This window comes from Rhinolophus ferrumequinum, chromosome 24 (assembly GCF_004115265.2).
Source record: "Rhinolophus ferrumequinum isolate MPI-CBG mRhiFer1 chromosome 24, mRhiFer1_v1.p, whole genome shotgun sequence".
Taxonomy (NCBI): Eukaryota; Metazoa; Chordata; class Mammalia; order Chiroptera; family Rhinolophidae; genus Rhinolophus; species Rhinolophus ferrumequinum.
The window spans coordinates 41,576,881-41,593,177 of record NC_046307.1 but is presented as its reverse complement, the minus strand read 5'-3'; the positions used below and the strand labels follow the sequence as shown (position 1 = coordinate 41,593,177).

General features: G+C 56.6%; 3 protein-coding genes across 4 annotated transcripts in view; 1 reads left to right on the top strand and 2 right to left on the bottom strand.

Annotated features, from left to right (window-relative positions):
* The window catches only part of FBXL18 (F-box and leucine rich repeat protein 18), a 31,326-nt gene extending 29,568 nt beyond the window's left edge, over positions 1-1,758 (bottom strand). The window contains exon 1 of one of the 2 annotated variants that reach the window (XR_004421969.1): positions 1,604-1,743. Coding sequence is in view for 1 of the 2 variants with exons in the window: in XM_033096529.1 (XP_032952420.1) it covers positions 1,604-1,621 (18 nt within the window). In the remaining variant the exon portion in view is untranslated. Of the gene's footprint in view, positions 1-1,603 lie in introns of both variants that reach the window. The other variant, XM_033096529.1, reaches the window with a different exon arrangement.
* A 3,416-nt stretch (positions 1,759-5,174) lies between these two features.
* On the bottom strand, positions 5,175-8,588 carry ACTB (actin beta). The gene is made up of 6 exons (XM_033096527.1): positions 8,455-8,588; positions 7,636-7,764; positions 7,252-7,491; positions 6,376-6,814; positions 6,109-6,290; positions 5,175-5,930 (listed from the first exon to the last, which is right to left on the bottom strand). The coding sequence occupies exons 2-6, from the start codon at positions 7,756-7,758 to the stop codon at positions 5,787-5,789; spliced, it is 1,128 nt and encodes a 375-aa protein (XP_032952418.1). The 5' UTR covers positions 7,759-7,764; positions 8,455-8,588; the 3' UTR covers positions 5,175-5,786.
* On the top strand, positions 7,771-8,567 carry LOC117016811 (translation initiation factor IF-2-like). The gene is made up of 2 exons (XM_033096528.1): positions 7,771-8,173; positions 8,425-8,567. Exons 1-2 carry the CDS (start codon positions 7,783-7,785, stop codon positions 8,565-8,567), a joined length of 534 nt encoding a protein of 177 aa, XP_032952419.1. The 5' UTR covers positions 7,771-7,782.
* Positions 8,589-16,297: the final 7,709 nt, after the last annotated feature.

Genomic DNA, 16,297 nt, shown 5'->3' with positions numbered 1-16,297 from the left:
TGCTTATCTCCTCACTAGGCCAGGAATGGCTCATGAACAGGGATCACTTTTTAATGCCCAAGAGAAAGGCACTGAACCATGTGAGTCAACGGACCATCTGCTTCAGAATCATTTGAAATGGTCTTAAAAACGGAGCCCTACTCCTCAGAAACTCTGGGAGGAGTCCTGGGTACCTGCATTTTAAAGCCAGCAATGACTTTCAAAATCAGATTACCCATTCTGGAATCAGACAGTGGGGATGACTGCACAGCCTTGTGAATATATTTTTTAAAACCACTGAATTGTACACTTTAAAAGTGTGACTTTCATAGTATGTGAACTATATCTCCATCAATTAAAAAAAAAAGGACCATCCCGAAAAAAGGGACCTTGATCTCCACAGCCAGGGTGGAAAAAGACTCCCCTCTCTCCTCTCAACCCAAGAGGTGCCCACAATGCAGCAAGAGGCCTCACTGGCCAGGTGCCCAACATGTGCTTCAAGGAACAGGGAGACCCTTGTGCCAGGACCCCCAAGACCAGGGTACCAGACTGCTCTCCCCAGTACACTCAACCAGAATCTGCTAACGTAGCCAAGCTACCCCAGGACTCTTCCTCAGGGGAGCTGTGCCTTTCTGGCCCTTCCACCCTACCACCAGTCAACAGGTGGGTCCCACAACCTCTCCCTCAATCCAGGAGCCACAGGGGCCACTTCTGAGCCAAATTCACTTTGAATGAAGAGGAGCTGTCAGCAACCCCAGCCACCTTCCACATACCCACATTCCATCCATTCCTGTTCCCCAGCTACCAGCAAGCCCCTAAGCCAGGCTCTGAGTCTTGGATGCCAGATATTAAACACAGGTACCAATAAAGGTAGGCGGGAAGCAACGATAGAGAAGACACCAGTCAGAGACCAGATTCCCCCATACCCTGATCTGCAGAGAAAATACCTTGTACTACTTTACAGGGAGTGGGTGGGATTCTCTATGGAACCCAGATTTGTGGAGGTTGGGGAAGGAATTCCAGGGGAAGTCCTAAGTCCCCCAGGTGAAATGTCTTTTCCTCCACTACCCACCAAGTCACACAACAAGCAGGCTCAGAGAAAAGTGGGCTGGACTTAATTAAACCGAACATTCAGAGATAGAGGATGGGGTGTGCAGTGGTCACAGAGCGGGGACCGCCTCAGAGGCACAGGGAAAAGGGCCTGGGGCGGCGGGGGCGGGGGGGGGGGGTCTAGAGGAGCCTGGAAACTAGAGGCGGAGAGGCGGGGAAGACCTCTAGCGACCTGGAATGTGGGGCTGGGAAAGGCATGGAAAACCGAATGGGGAGAGAGCTTGTGCCTTCAGAGGTCAGGGTGAAGGCCGGGGGCGGGGGGGAGGGGAGAATGAGGCAAGGCCAGGGTCATGATAGATAGACAGGGCCAGGCCAAGGCCAGGGTCGGACCAGGAAAGACCAAAGCCCGGACGATGCCAGGGTCGGGGTGGAAAGGACCACGCGGGGCCGGGAAGGACGGAGTGGGTAGGAGGTGGAATGAAAAGGACGCAGGAGGACCAGAGTCGGGATGGGAAAGAAAGCGGGGCCGGGGTCGCCGGGCAGGTAGGAGAGCGGAGAGAGGCGCCGGCCGTACCTCTCCGGAGCTGGCCATGTCCAAGGAGGGCAGAGCCGCGGGCGCGGGAGCCGCAGCGCCAGGGTCTCCCGCTTAGCCCGCCAGGGATGCTCAAAGCCAGCGCGTCCGCGGCTCCACAGAGACCCCGGCAGGGGGCGGGGCCTCCCCTAACTTCCGGCGCCCTCCGACACGCGTTTCCGCTCGCTCGCGGGCTTGCCCTGTGCGGCAGCCATGTTGGGTGTGGCGCCGCCAATAAGGCCCCGCTAAGGCCTGTAGTGAGCCTGAGAGCATCTCCTAAGGGTTCCCGCTTGCTCTCTAAACTCATCTCTTAATTAATTCATTTAAATAGCCACATGTAGCTAGTGGCCCCCCCCATGGGGCCATGAGGGCAGGGACAACGTCTCCATGTTACTGCCATGTACCACAGCCACTGCGGGGCTGCTCAAAATACAAGCTGAATGATGAATGAGTGAAGGAAGCACCAGCCCCTGGCAGGGGTCTCTGATTCCAGACCCTATGTCCCTTGGGTGATTCCAAACCAGAACATGTGTTCGACTCCTGAAGCCTGGGGAGATGTCTTACCCTCCAGGCTTCAGTTGCCCCACTAGAAAGATGACTGCCCTGCATCAGTGTGACTATGAACATCCTCCCTGAGTCCTCACCACCAGGCTCTAGGAAAGTGTCAGGATGAAGGGAATGACCCTGGGACTAGCCAGGACTCCGCTCCACTCGGAGAGGCTTGTTGGGGTGCAGTTCTGTCCAGGCAGGGCTGCTTTGCAGAGGAGAGAGAATCCAGCAAGAAGGATCTCAGCTCATTAAAAAGATGCACCTTGAGGCGGCTGATGGCTCAATTGGTTGGAGAGTGAGCTCTTAACAACAAGGTTGCCGGTTCAATAGCCGCAAGGGATGGTGGGCTGCACCCCCTGCAACTAAGATTGAAAATGGCAACTGGACTTGGAGCTGAGCTGCGCCCTCCACAACTAGATTGAAGGACAACGACTTGGAGCTGATGGGCCCTGGAGAAACACACTGTTCCCCAATATTCCCCAATTGAAAAATAAAAAAGAATTCCTAAGTTTAAAAAAAAAAAAAAAAAGGTGCACCTGAGGTGATCAGAGCTGCCTCATGGGGGAGCTAGCCACTTGAGAAAGAGGTTACCAACAGGGCAGAGGAAGCTGCAGAGTGTTTAGGAGAGTCCACATTTCTATAAAACAGAACAGTCATGCAGACGTAAACCTTGGTGTATCTGGTCTGTTGATCTGTCCGGGAAGGCTGTGAAGCAGGCAGTGATCATACTTGATAGGAGTTAGTGTCCAAGTCCAGCTTTCTCACTTATAAAGTGTATGACCCAGGGCAGCCACCTGTCCTCTCTATGAGCCCCATTTTCCTAACCTGTAAAATGTATGCTAAGAGGAAGAGTTAGTCTCGAGTAGCCTGGCTTGAATAGGGGTGATGCTGGGCCTTTGCTCCAAGCCAGGCATCAGGTAGGTGGTCAGCCCGGCTGCAGACTTGGGAGGGAAGGAGCGGGCCTAAAGGACTCAAATTCAAATGTGTATCTCAGCTGCACTTCTGGAGCTTTTCAAAAGATCAATGGAGCACCTGCTCACAACCACCCTTCCAGTTGTTACTGATGGTCCCATTTTCCAGTGACTTGACTTCCCGAGATGTCCGTCCCCAACCACCCTCCCCTTCTTCTCTGAGGGTTGTGTCCTCAGTCCCTGAGCCTCTGTCCCCAGTCAATCCAGACCTCTGTCTGAGACACACGTGCCCACTAATCAATCCACCTGCCCAGGTGATGCCGTCTGGCCTCTTGTGCCAACTCAGGCATCCTTCCCACAGGAAGCCTGTGAGGGAGAGTGACAGCTCCCCACTCACCAGTCATCTGGATTTATGATCCATTATTACCTTTCCTGTTGTTCAAAAAACAAAATGATGATTGCTTTTTCACTTTTTTCCCACTTTGTTAAGGTACAATTTGATTATGTCTATGCCTGTGACACTGTCACAATTGACACAATGACCATCCTATCACCATGATCTTTCTTTCTCCCACAGAGCCACCACTCCACTCTTCATTATCACAACTGGTAATTGTATGTTCATTTCTTTGCCTACATATTTATTATGTCTCCCCTCATTAAACTGGGCACCTCATGAGGGCAGGAAACACTAGCTTTTTTCTCCACTGCGCCCGACCCTGGCAACAAGCCTGGTACAGTGATTGGAAAAAGGAAGTCTCGCTCTCCAGACTGATGGCTCCTCCAGGGGAGGTCTGTGTCCAGGCCATCTCAGTAGCCTCAGGCTCAGCAATACTGGGCCCTCAATGAAAAAACGTCCGTGGAATAAGTGGCCCAAGGTAGAAACTTACTTGTAGCACAGCCCAGGGCGCACTACCACCCCTGAATTGGCCCAAAGAGTTGGAACTGGCCCAGGAGACTACCTTTCACAGACCCTGCTTCTGGGGCCTCTAACAATGCATGGGGTTGGGGGACAGAGCCAGAGAGTGTCCTGGGTGCTCTGTGTTCCTACCACTGGGCCCACGGGAACCGGACCCATTTTGGAGAACTCACTTTGTATCTGCTGCGGTGTTTTAGGTACTAAACTAGGAAAGCCTGCCTGGGTAAACTAGGGGACTAGAGGCTCCTGTTTGGTTTTGGAAGCCTGGTTTTAGAAGCCACCATGAGGTCTTAGAACAGTCTCCCATCCACCACCACCATCACATTGCACTAAGTAAAATGACTTGTCCCTCCAGCCCTGGAGTCAAGCCTCAAATCTGGATTGGCTTGGAGATCGTTTCTCTTCCTCACTCCCTCTGGAGAAATGGGGCATCACTCATGGGGCGGGGGGGTGGGGGGGGGCTCACCTGCTTTATCTCCCTTATTCTCTGCTGGTAGCAGCAGCAGCTGGAGGTGGAAGTTAAGGTCTCAGAACTAGGATAAGCCTGTACTTGAGGATGCAAAGGGATCCACCCTGGAGTCACAGGCAGAACCCAAACTCCCCAGAGCCAAATAGAGCCATCACTGCCAACCTGACATCTCCTCACCCCCAGCTCTGGACACAGAGTGCCAGGCTACAAATCCCTAGAGAAGTCCCTTTTTTGCTGTGCAGCGAGTTACCACTGCAGGTGAGCTGGTAGGATTGTGACCCTGTCCTCAACCTGAGCCCCAAGTCCATGGACTGTGTAGCTGTAGGCACCTCCCAGCCCAAGACACCAAACTCAGACCCTATGAGGGAGCAGAGTCCCCACTGGCAGGTGGTACAAAGGTGCTCACTCAATCCCATGAGGTGGTACCTGGAACACCTGACTCCTAAGAACCCAGTCTCCTCCCTCTTAAAACATCTGGACCTCAGAACCCACCAAGAAAAAAAATGGATATTTGGAGGACAAGTGCAAGGGCCAGGCCAGGTAATTCATTTACACTAAGGTCTTGAGGCCAGGATCCTTACTCCTCCCACAAGTCCTCACTGTTCAATGTCAGGGTTAAGAACACCTCAACCCCCCTTGCTGATAGGGATGGCCGGGCACCCACAGCCCCACCCTTCTCCCAGCTGCACTGCTGCCCAACACCCATCCACGCCATGAAGCCACATGTTTCTTTATGGTGTGCACTTTATTGAACTGGTCTCAAGTCAGTGTACAGGTAAGCCCTGGCTGCTCCCACACCTCAACCCACTCCCAGGGAGACCAAAAGCCTTCATACATCAAGTTGGGGGATAAAAAGGGAGGCCATGAGGCCTGACCATTCAAATAAAACAAAACAAAAAGAACAAGTATTAAGGCGAAGATTAAAAAAATTTGGATTACATAATTTACACAAAAGCAATGCTATCACCCTCCCGTGTGGACTCGGGCAAGGACTGGCCCTTCTTAGGGAGAAGTGGGGCGGCTTTTGGGCAGGCAAGGGACTTCCTGTAACAATGCATCTCATGGTATTTGGAATGACTATTAAAAAAAAGAACAATGTACAATCAAAGTTCTCAGCCACATTGCAGAACTTTGGGGATGCTCGCTCCAACCGACTGCTGTCACCTTCACCGTTCCAGTTTTTAAATCCTGAGTCAAGCGCCAAAAAAAAAAAAAAAAAAAAAAAAAAATCAAAAAAACAAAACAAAGAAAAACAAATAAAGCCATGCCAATCTCATCTCGTTTTCTGCGCAAGTTAGGTTGTCAAGAAAGGGTGTAACCAACTAAGTAACAGTCCGCCTAGAAGCATTTGCGGTGGACGATGGAGGGGCCGGACTCGTCGTATTCCTGCTTGCTGATCCACATCTGCTGGAAGGTGGACAGCGAGGCCAGGATAGAGCCACCGATCCACACCGAGTACTTGCGCTCAGGGGGCGCAATGATCTGGGAGAGAACAGGACAGTTAGCATAAGGACCTTGATGGAACAGCCCCAAGGGCTGTGCGTTACCCCAGAAAGGTTGCCTTGACAACCACAGGTGGCTGCATCCTACAGTAAAGTCAGCATGGGAACTCTCTAACACTCCATGTGACCAGGCCAGCACAGGCTGCGCGGACACTCACCTTAATCTTCATCGTGCTGGGAGCCAGAGCGGTGATCTCCTTCTGCATTCTATCGGCGATACCTGGGTACATGGTGGTCCCACCAGACAACACTGTGTTGGCATAGAGGTCCTTGCGGATGTCGACATCACACTTCATGATGGAGTTGAAGGTAGTTTCATGGATGCCACAGGATTCCATGCCTGAGGGGAACAGAGGCCAGACTTAGCTTCCAGTGTGGCCACAAGGGTGACCATTGTGTGGTGGCAAGGTCAAAGCCTTACTCACCCAGGAAGGAAGGCTGGAAAAGCGCCTCGGGGCAGCGGAACCGCTCATTGCCAATGGTGATGACCTGGCCGTCAGGCAACTCGTAGCTCTTCTCCAGAGAAGAGCTGGAGGCCGCAGTGGCCATCTCCTGCTCGAAGTCCAGGGCGACATAGCAGAGCTTCTCCTTGATGTCACGCACAATTTCCCGCTCAGCTGTGGTGGTGAAGCTGTAGCCACGCTCTGTGAGGATCTTCATGAGGTAGTCCGTCAGGTCCCGGCCAGCCAGGTCCAGACGCAGGATGGCGTGGGGGAGGGCGTACCCCTCGTAGATGGGCACAGTGTGGGTGACCCCATCACCGGAGTCCATCACAATGCCAGTGGTGCGGCCAGAGGCGTACAGGGACAGCACAGCCTGGATGGCCACGTACATGGCTGGAGTGTTGAAGGTCTCGAACATGATCTGTAGGGAAAGATGGGCCACTTCACTCTCAGGAAGCCATCAGACAGCCAGGCCAAACTGGGAACATGCAGAGTGCAAGGAACGCCGCTAAGTGTGCTGGGGACCCCAAGATGGGGATTTTCAGATCTACTGTGCACCTACTGAATACACACTCCCAGGCCACTTCACACCATCCTCATTGGGTTTGCCACATGAGCCAGTGTTAGTACCTACACCCACAGCACTTTATACTTTAAACACCTAGTCAGAAAACCAAACACGAAAAAGATTCCATCTGGAAAAAAGCAAATAGAACCTGCAGAGTTCCAAAGGAGACTCAGGTCAGAGAAGAAAATCCTAGGAGAATGGCAGAAGAAAGAACAAGTGAGAAAAGGCGTGGCACAGAAGGGCCAGAAAAGAAGGAGTGGCTTCCCGAGGAAGGCCAGTAGAGCACTGACCTGGGTCATCTTCTCACGGTTGGCCTTGGGGTTCAGGGGAGCCTCAGTCAACAGCACAGGGTGCTCCTCAGGAGCCACACGCAGCTCATTGTAAAAGGTGTGATGCCAGATCTTCTCCATATCGTCCCAGTTGGTGACGATACCGTGCTCGATGGGATACTTCAGGGTCAGGATGCCTCTCTTACTCTGGGCCTCGTCGCCCACGTAGGAGTCCTTCTGGCCCATGCCCACCATCACACCCTGCGGAGGGAGGAGCAAGGCGCCCTCAGCATGGGCACGACCCAACGCAGAAAGCCCAAGGCCTCCCCTGCGGAGGAGCCGACTTCATCTTCCGCCCGTTCAGAGACCCCACCTCCCAAGTCAGACCCGAGGCTGGCGTCCTACCTGGTGCCGGGGGCGCCCCACGATGGAGGGGAAGACAGCCCGGGGGGCATCGTCGCCCGCGAAGCCGGCCTTGCACATGCCGGAGCCATTGTCGACCACGAGCGCAGCGATATCGTCATCCATGGCGAGCTGCGAGGAAAGGGGACCATGAGCCCGCGTCGGGTGGGGCGGCCCCCGCCCTGCCCACTTCCGGCAAAACGCGCCTTCGAGCCGCCAGAGGGCGCCGGCGCGCGCCGAGATTGGGGACAAAGGAAGCCGGGGCGGCCGCGTTATTACCATAAAAGGCAAACGCTGGTTAGAGACGGCCCCGCGGCGCGCGGCACGAAGCCAGGCCTCCAGCCCCTCCCCAGCCGCCGGCCCCGCCCCTGCCCCGTTCAAAAAGCGCCGCCGACCAGGCGCGCGGAGGCCACACCCGCGGGAGCCGACGGCGCGGCCAAGAAATGTGCGCATGCGCCTTGGCGCCGCGGCGACCCACCCCTTCCGGCCGACCGCGGCGGCCAGCCCGAAAGCGCACGCGCAGGATCAGTGGTGGCCCCAGCCCCCACCCGGCCCGCGGTCCCGCCGCGCCCACCCACCCACCCACCCTAGCAGCCGGTGGCCCAATGGAGCTAATTGTCCGTTCCGACGAAGGCCCGCGGCCCCGACGGTAGCACCCTGGGCGCACGGCCCGGGCGCAGCCCGGCCCCGACCTGGGAGGCTCACGAGCCCCACTCCCCAAGCTCAAGTGCTGCCCTCGGGGCCGAGGCGAGAGGCGCTGTGTACCCGGGGGAGGCCGGGGCCCGGCGCCAGTCAGTTCGCCCTGCCGGCTTGGGGCCTTACCTGGAGGTTGTGTAGACTGGCAGCGGCGGCGGAGCGGCGAAGGCGAGAGGCCTGTGTTGGCGGGTGGACGCGGACTCGGCAGTGGCTGCGCGTCGCGCCGCCGGGTTTTATAGGGCGGCGCCGCGGCCGCTCGAGCCATAAAAGGCAACTTTCGGAACGGCGAGCGCTGATTGGCCCCGCGCCGCTCACTCACCGGCCTCGCCGCACAGTGCAGCATTTTTTCACCCCCTCTCCCCTCCTTTTGCAAAAAAAAAAAAAAAGAGAGAGATGGACTGGGAGCGAGAGCGAGATTGAGGAAGAGGAGGAGGGAGAGAGTTTTGGCGTTGGCCGCTCTTAGGAGCTGGGCCCGCGGATGAAAGGTGCAAGCCGTGGGCCACCGCCCCGCTGGGCAGTGCTTAGTCCGGCCAGGCGTAGCCAGGCCTGGACTCGGCCTGCCGGTCTCTCCGTGTCCCCCACCTCGGGACCCTCCGGGTGTGGATGTCACATGTGCCGTGAGCTCCCCGCTCCCCCGTGGGCACAAGAGTCAACATAGATGCGAGGGTCCCTGGTTGCTGTGGACGCATGCTTAAGGAGCAGTTGTGGGGGAGGGGTGGTTAGGGAGTCACCATCCACTCTTCCCAACATTGGCTCAACTACCCAGAAAGCCTGGGTTAGGGTACCTCTGGCCCGGGGTGCTCACCTTGCTAAATGGGGATCGTTTCTACTCAGAGACCTGGAGCTGCGAAATATGATACGGCCTGGGGGAGTCAGGGGGCTTGTAGCTACTTAACAAGGGCCTCAGGGCCACAGTCCCCAGGGACAGGGCAGGCCCCCAGGAGCCAGTGGCTGGAAGTTAGTTGCCTGTAAAAAGGCCTCCAAGGCTTCCCTGCTGCCGGCCTGGGAAGAGGTGGGTTCTATAGAGCACAGAAACTTGTTCCCATGGAGCCAGGCTACCTCTCAGGGCTGCCTGGTCACACCCAGACAAGGCCAGGCCTGGGAGGTTAGGCCGGTGTCCAGGGCAGCTGCCAGACACTGGTGGGCACTGGTAGGCAGGCAGGACTGCTCAGCACAGCTCTAGAGCCCATCCATCCTCTGTCATGTGTAGCCACAGCTGAACTGCCCTCCTGGACCATCTGGAGGTCCCCGAAGCCTGGGGAAAGGCACTCAATGAGCCAGAGATGAGTTAGGGTTGGGGGGGCGTGGCATAAGGGACAGTGGCTGAAGAGCAGCTGCCTTCAGAGGAGACCCTCTCCTTGTCACTCTTTATTGCCCTGAGACATTCCAGATACTAGGCAAAACTTGGGTGTCCTGTTCTGGGTGGTTCCCTGCTTTGAGAGCTGCCAGTTAGGCAGGCAGAGCCTGTATCCAGAGGGTGGCCAACAGTGCTCAGGGTATGGCAGACAGAAGCCCAGGGGCTGTGGGACCCCAGAGGGACATCTGTGTGGCTCTGCCTAGAGGAGCATGCACCTTCTCAGAGGTGGTGACAAGAAGCTGCATTGTCACAGGAATGAGAATGGGAAAGGTGGTTTAGGTGGGGGCACTGACCTGTCACCACTGGTCTGTCTCCAGCCAGGCCTGCCCAGGGCTTTGCAGCACATAATAGGTGCTCACTGAGAGAGTGTTGTAACCAGTGACCAATTAGTCCATATATGGGAGTGGAATGTGTGTCCAGGGAAGAGGTGGCTTGGTCCAGCCCACTGCCTAGGAGGCTGGTGGCAGGTCTCTGAAGGTTGTGGAGGCCACAACCAGGTGGGAAGGGTGACCGTCACCTAGTGCACAGCAGAGCCCACAGGCTCAGAGCCACATGCTAGCATTCCCAGATAACTGCCAAGAAACTCGCTGCAGCTCCCCAGTCACCATCCCCGCCCTGGGTGGACATTCCTAGCCTGTCCACTCCCGGCTTCCCAAGGACCAGACTGCTCTGTCCCTGGCCTGTGTCTCTCAGTCACGGGCATCTGGCCAGCCACCTTGGGACCTGCCAACCCTGTGATTCAGGGACTAGGGGGTGACCCTTTCTGCTGCCTGTTGATGAGGCTACTTCTGGCTGTTCGCTGAGCCTGGAGGGGTGCTGGGTAGGCTGGGACCAGGGCTGCAGGGCATGGGATGGGAGACTCTGGGATGGCTCCAGGAAGCGACACGAGGTGGAGAGCAGACCTGGTCCCCAAGCAGGACTTGTGCTGCCACCTCACCTCTTCTAAACCAAGGGCTGGCCAAGACTGGGACACCTGACCTGAGACTGGGACAATCCCGGCCATCTGTAGCAGCCGTTTCCTGGTGCTCTCCTATGCATCCTTCAAGGCCCAGCCTAGAAGGTCCCTCCTCAGTGGGAGCCCTTTAGCATCTGCAACATGCACCCTCCCCCCACTTAAAGCAACTGCACTGGGGCAGCATCTAGAACTCAGCCTACCCCACCAGACTCTGCTGGAATGTTTCATCCCCTTTCAGTTACCCCTCACTGAGCACCTACTGTGTGTGCGGTTTCTTTCCCTTCTCAGCCCCACCTCAGTTCCTTCCTCTGAAAAATAGAGCTGGGGGTCCATCCTCAGCAAACCCTTCCGGAGTCGCCATCACATCCACTATACCCACCCCAGGGCTCTGCTTTGTTGAATGAGTGAGTGCCTGGGTGTCCTTCCTCAGCCCTTACAAAAGACCCTAGGCAGATGGAGGGTATTTGGCGGTGGGCACTGGGCCACAAGCCTTGGAGGAGGGGAGGAGCTGCAGAGAAAAGGCAAGCGGGAGGAGGAAAAGAGGAAGTGGAGTAGGCCAGAGGAAGGGGGAGGAGACCAGCGGGAGAGGAAGTGAACAGGTTCTTCGCTTGGGAACTTTGCCCTTGCAGGGAGTTTCAGAGCTGTCACTGGGGCAGGCACACAGCCCACACTAGCTCAGCCAATGGGGACTTCACCTGCCTTTCTGGTGATTTTTTTCTCTTTGTGGTTCCCCCACCCTGCAAAGGCCTCCAGGCCAGGGGACATTTACAGTCCATTCCAAAGGCCCACTCCCTCACCCTCTTCCGGAAAACAGTCCCCTTGCCCTGAGTGTTGGAGCCCCTTTGCCGCCCCACCAGGTGGGGACCCCCAGCTCCATTTTTCAGAGGAAGAAACTGAGGTGGGGCTGAGAGGTGGAAGAAAGACCCACACACACACAGTAGGTGCTCAGTGAAGGGTAACTGAATGAAGGGATGAAACATTTCCAGCAAACACACTCTTTTTACAGATGAGGAAACTGAGGCAGGACTGGTGAGACACCCAGGCCCAGAGTCCAGTGTGAAGGACTCTAGGCCCAGTCCCCCACCCCCTACCAGGCCTCACACTGCCCCTCCCTGGGTAAAGTGTCCCCTGAAGTGCCCCCAGGGACTGGGTCCAAAGGCTGCTCCAAAGTCTAAATTCCTCCCACCCCAGCCAGCTCTTATCTCCTGAGGCCCAGAGAGAACAACCACCAGCCCTTAGTCAGTAATGAAATGGGTCCTGAGGCTCCAAGCCTGTTCTTTTCTGCCACTTCTTTCCCTTGCTTCCTCCTCTGCTCCCAGGATGGTCTCAAGAGGAGATTTTGGACCTCAGGATTCCTGAGGTTCTGGGAGGGACTGGGCTTGCCATTCCTCTGCCTGCTGCCTAACTTGACCTCAGCTTTCAAGGCTAGCTCTCAGGCTGCCCTCTCCAGGAAGCCTGCCATGACTTCCTCCATCCTCTACCATAACAGCTGTAGCTTTCCTGCTCAGAGAGGGGAGGCAACCCAGCCAGGATCACACAGCAAGGGCACAGCCAAGAGCCAAACCTCCTGGATCACATTGCTCCTGCATCCTACGCACCAGCACCAACCAGCCAGGCATGCTTCCAGAACACAACAGCACCGAACAGTTTTGAGTAACACCCTGAATAAAGCAGGTGTGATCCCTGAGACACACCTCAAACAAGAGAGCAGAGAACAAAGTCTGATGGCCTATGAAGGAAAGCAGCAGGTTTCCTTAGGAAGGAGGGAGCTCCTTAAAGGGCAGTCAGGGAAGGTCCCCCCACGAGGTGACCAGCCCGAGGTGATCAGCCCCTGAAGTGAGGCTCAGAGGCAGAAGGGAGGGGCTGGGCCCTGTGTGCTCTTCTGGGCAGCAGCCAGGGGCCTGGTCCCCACCCAGGCCTGGCCTTTAGCCAGAGCCCCTCCCAGGGCCCTCAGGCCCAGCCTGCCCTGGGCCTTCCCTGCTCCCTGATGGAGTCATCTGTGAAAGGGGGATCCCTGCCCTGGAGAAACTGGGAACTGCTGACACTTCTTGGGAGAGTTTTAAAAAATCTTTAAGAACTACCCTCTCTCTTCCAGTCCCCCAGGGCAGTCAGAGAAATGCCCAGTCCTCCTGGGGAGTTCCCAGCCTTGCTTATTTGATTGACTTTTTCAGAAATAGAAAACAATGTGTCTTGGGCTTCCCCCACACACACACCAGCTTAGCCCTTCCTTCTCCCCAACCCTCCTCCTGGGGGGGCTAGTTGTCCCCATTCTCCACATGAGAAAACTGAGGTGCCTCAGACAGACTCCTAGTGCTGGAAAGGAGAAAATCCCTGGGGCCTAAAGATCCTCCCAGCAGTCTGGGGGTGTGGGGAGGCTGAGGCATCCTGGCCTCATAGGTCTCCCCAAAATTGTGGTTCCAGGAGGTTCTTGAAGCCCATTTGTCACCTGGGCCCACAGCAACTGGCCTAGAGCTGGTGGGGACCTGCCCAAAGTCACCTGGAGGTCAAGGTAGCCCTCAGACGCCAGGCTCCTCTGGCTTTCCACACAGGAGCCTGAGAAGCAGGGCGACAGGTTGGACGAAGTCAGGTGAGGTCAGCAGCAATTTCAGATTCAGGCCAAGTGGGGTTTTGGAGGCTTTTGGCCCTGACACCCCAGGTGTCAGCAGACATGCCAGCAGGAATCTCAGAGATAGGAGGCCCTGCCATACAGACCCTGCATCTCAGGGATCTGTCCCTGGGCTGTGATAAAGGGCAGAGGGGCGACTGGGACCCAGGGGACCAGGACAGTCAGTGACGTGGAGTCTGAAGTCCCAGGCCCCGAGTGGGCACCCAGGGACGTGGTCAGTGTGAGGAGCTCAGCACCCTCCTAGCTGGATGGCCTCATCCCTGCTGGGCCCAGGGGTTCAGAACCACAAGAGCTGGGGACATGGAGGTCCGGAGGAGCCAAGGGAGTGAAAGGGGAATGGGAGGGGGAAGGGAGGGATTGGGAACGTGTAGGTGGGCGGGGCCGGCTGACTCAGGGAGGCCACTACCTCACCCACCTCAGGGCACAGCGTGGCCTCCCCAATCCATGAGAGGACAAAGGAAGGCAGAGTCCTTGAGAGCCTGCTATAACCAGAGCCCGGCCTATGTCACCACACAGAAAGCTCACTGCACCCCTGCCAGCTGAGCTGGAATCTCCCCATTTCTAAGACAAGCAAACTGAGACCAGTGAGAGTGAGAGATTTGGCCTTGCAGTTAATAGCACACTGTTACTGGAATGGACTGGCACCTAGGAGCCCAGGGCCTGGCAAGGGGCCAAGGCCCATAGCGTGCCTTGAAGGGGCCCCCTGAGGCCTTCACCATGTTCCTGATGGGCAAACTGAGGCTCAGAGTGGCCAGCGGGCAGTGGCAGAGCCATGCTTCCCAGCCACCCTGCCTGGCTGTAGGGCACACACGGGGCTCCATGTGGGACACTCCTCTGGCCGTGGGGCCTGGGGCCCATCCAAGTGGAAACCCTATCTGGCACGGCCACGTTCCTGTGTAACCAGGCCCTCCTCAGCCAGAAATCTCAGCTGCCACTGGGCTCGCCAGGAACCAGTGCTTCCTGACGTCTCCCCCATGCCTGGCCCTGTGTCAGCTGCTGTGGACACTAGGGGATCCCCCTCCCCCACAGCCTGCATTGTCCACTGGGGACAGTCCTGAGTTGGTGACAGTGGTCCTATGCAAGCCCAGAAAAGGCACCCAACTTGCAGGCTTGGGTTTGATGGGCCAAGTGGGGAGGGGTTTTCCCTGGCACACTGGCCATTGCTCAGGACTGGGGGGCAGCAGCCAGGGCTCCCTGTCCCCTCAATTCCTGGGTTACTAAGGAATGATTTTGGCTGTCTGATTAAGTCACCTGAGACCCATAGCATTGGGGGTGACAGTGTAGGGGGCACACAGATGTGCCTGAGGACACGTGTACCAGATCATGTAATGATGAGACTGCAGGGGGTTGGTCAGCAACGAGCCCACAGTGCACAGTGCCGGGCCTGGGGGGCGGGCAATCACACTGTGCCCTCTCAGTGAAGCCAGAGTAAAGAGCACCCGAGAGCAGATGGGGTATCCCAGGAAGGAATGCAGGGTCCTCCCCGGACTTACCCGGTCTTTCTTTCTCAGAAGCACTTTCAGGTTCCATGTTAAGTGGGATTCAGTTCTGTCACTCACTCACTGGAAAGTGACTCAGCATCTCTGAGCCCATTGGGGTCAGTAACACCATGTGTGCACGGCACCACCTGGGGGGGCCTTCTGGGCTTTTCAGGGCTTGTCACAGACCCCTTGGAAGCCGGCCCCCCCTGCCCCCTTACCAAAGGGGAAACCAAGGCCCACAGCTGGGCGGAGGCTCACCCAACATCACACAGCACAGTGACAAGCCAGTGGCCAGGCCTGGAGGGCTGGGGGTTTGCATTTTGTGTGCCACTGGGAGAGCCAGGCGGGTCTGTCCAGGATGGGTGCAGGACCCGCTCTCCTCAGCCAAAAGGGACCATGATTTGAAACGTAACCTACTCAGACAGCTTCTGCAGCCAGCCACACAGGGTCTGCTTCTCCCGGCTGGAAGCTGCATGCCTTGGCCTGGCATTCCAGGCCTGGCTAAACCTAGCCCTGCTGACTTACACAGCCTCTTCCCTCATTCCTCCCCAAGTCAGAGGGACTTCAGGTCCCTCAAAGGGTCAGGCTAGAAAGGGGGTAGGGGGTGCCATCCTTGCCACCCACTACTTGCTCCTGAGACCGACTGCTGCCTCTCTGCAGGCCGGGGGAGCCCAGAGGGCAGGGCCAGGCTGGTTCATCATGGCTCCCGGTATAGTAGGCAGCAGTGGGGCTGCAGAAGTAGGTGACTGTCCAGCTCTGTCATCTCCCCTGTTGAGGACAAGGTTGAGCTGGTTGTGGGTTGGTGGCCTTGGGCAGTGGCTCACCTACATTGCAGAGCTGTAGGGAGGGGGCAGGCGAATGAACAGAATGCTCAGACCGGGCCTACGCAGAGCAAGCACAGGGTGACCACACGCTGGTGACCTTGGGCTGGGTGTACCGTGTCTGCGGCATGAAGGTCACGATACCTCAGCTCCACCCCAGACATGCTGGCGGGCTACAGGGGTGGGTGGCGAGGAGCAGGGAGCTGGTGATGGCTGCCTTCTCCTTCATGGCCTTCTGGATTGTGTTTCCACCAGAGAAGACTGGTGTCACATTTGGGTAAGAAGGTCAGGGAGGGGAATAAGCAAAAGCCTCGAACAGGTGCTGTAAACAGGCAGCCCCCCAAATCTCCAAATCTTTTTTTTCTTTTTTTTAAGGAGGGTGCAGCTCACAGTGTCTACGCAGGGTGGAACGGCAACCTTGGTGTTATTAGCACCACGCTCTAACCAACTGAGCTAACTGGCCCCCCTCCAAACCTTTGTAGAGAGAATGATGCTCACCATCATGGGTCATCTGGAACATGCAAACTTAACGGCACTAAGGTAGCACCTCATACTCACCGGTGGATAAAATGAAAAAGACTGCTGCGACCACGTGTGTGTCAGGCAGGGGACGTGCCGCTGCCATAGGCTGCTGGCAGGAGCAGAAACTGTTCCTAACCTTCTGAAAGTACGACCTAGCAATTGTACTCCTGGGGATTTAGTTCAGAAAAATGGGTCCATGCGTCCACC

Excerpts from the sequence above, each read along its gene's own strand:
- ACTB (XM_033096527.1), bottom strand. The coding sequence starts at position 7,758 with ATGGATGACGATATCGCTGCGCTCGTGGTCGACAATGGCTCCGGCATG. Across the intron at positions 6,815-7,251 it reads ACCGTGAGAAGATGACCCAG|ATCATGTTCGAGACCTTCAA; the intron begins GTCAGTGCTCTA and ends CTTTCCCTACAG. Across the intron at positions 6,291-6,375 it reads TTTCCAGCCTTCCTTCCTGG|GCATGGAATCCTGTGGCATC; the intron begins GTGAGTAAGGCT and ends TGTTCCCCTCAG.
- LOC117016811 (XM_033096528.1), top strand. The coding sequence starts at position 7,783 with ATGAGCCCGCGTCGGGTGGGGCGGCCCCCGCCCTGCCCACTTCCGGCA. Across the intron at positions 8,174-8,424 it reads AGGATCAGTGGTGGCCCCAG|TCAGTTCGCCCTGCCGGCTT; the intron begins CCCCCACCCGGC and ends GCCCGGCGCCAG.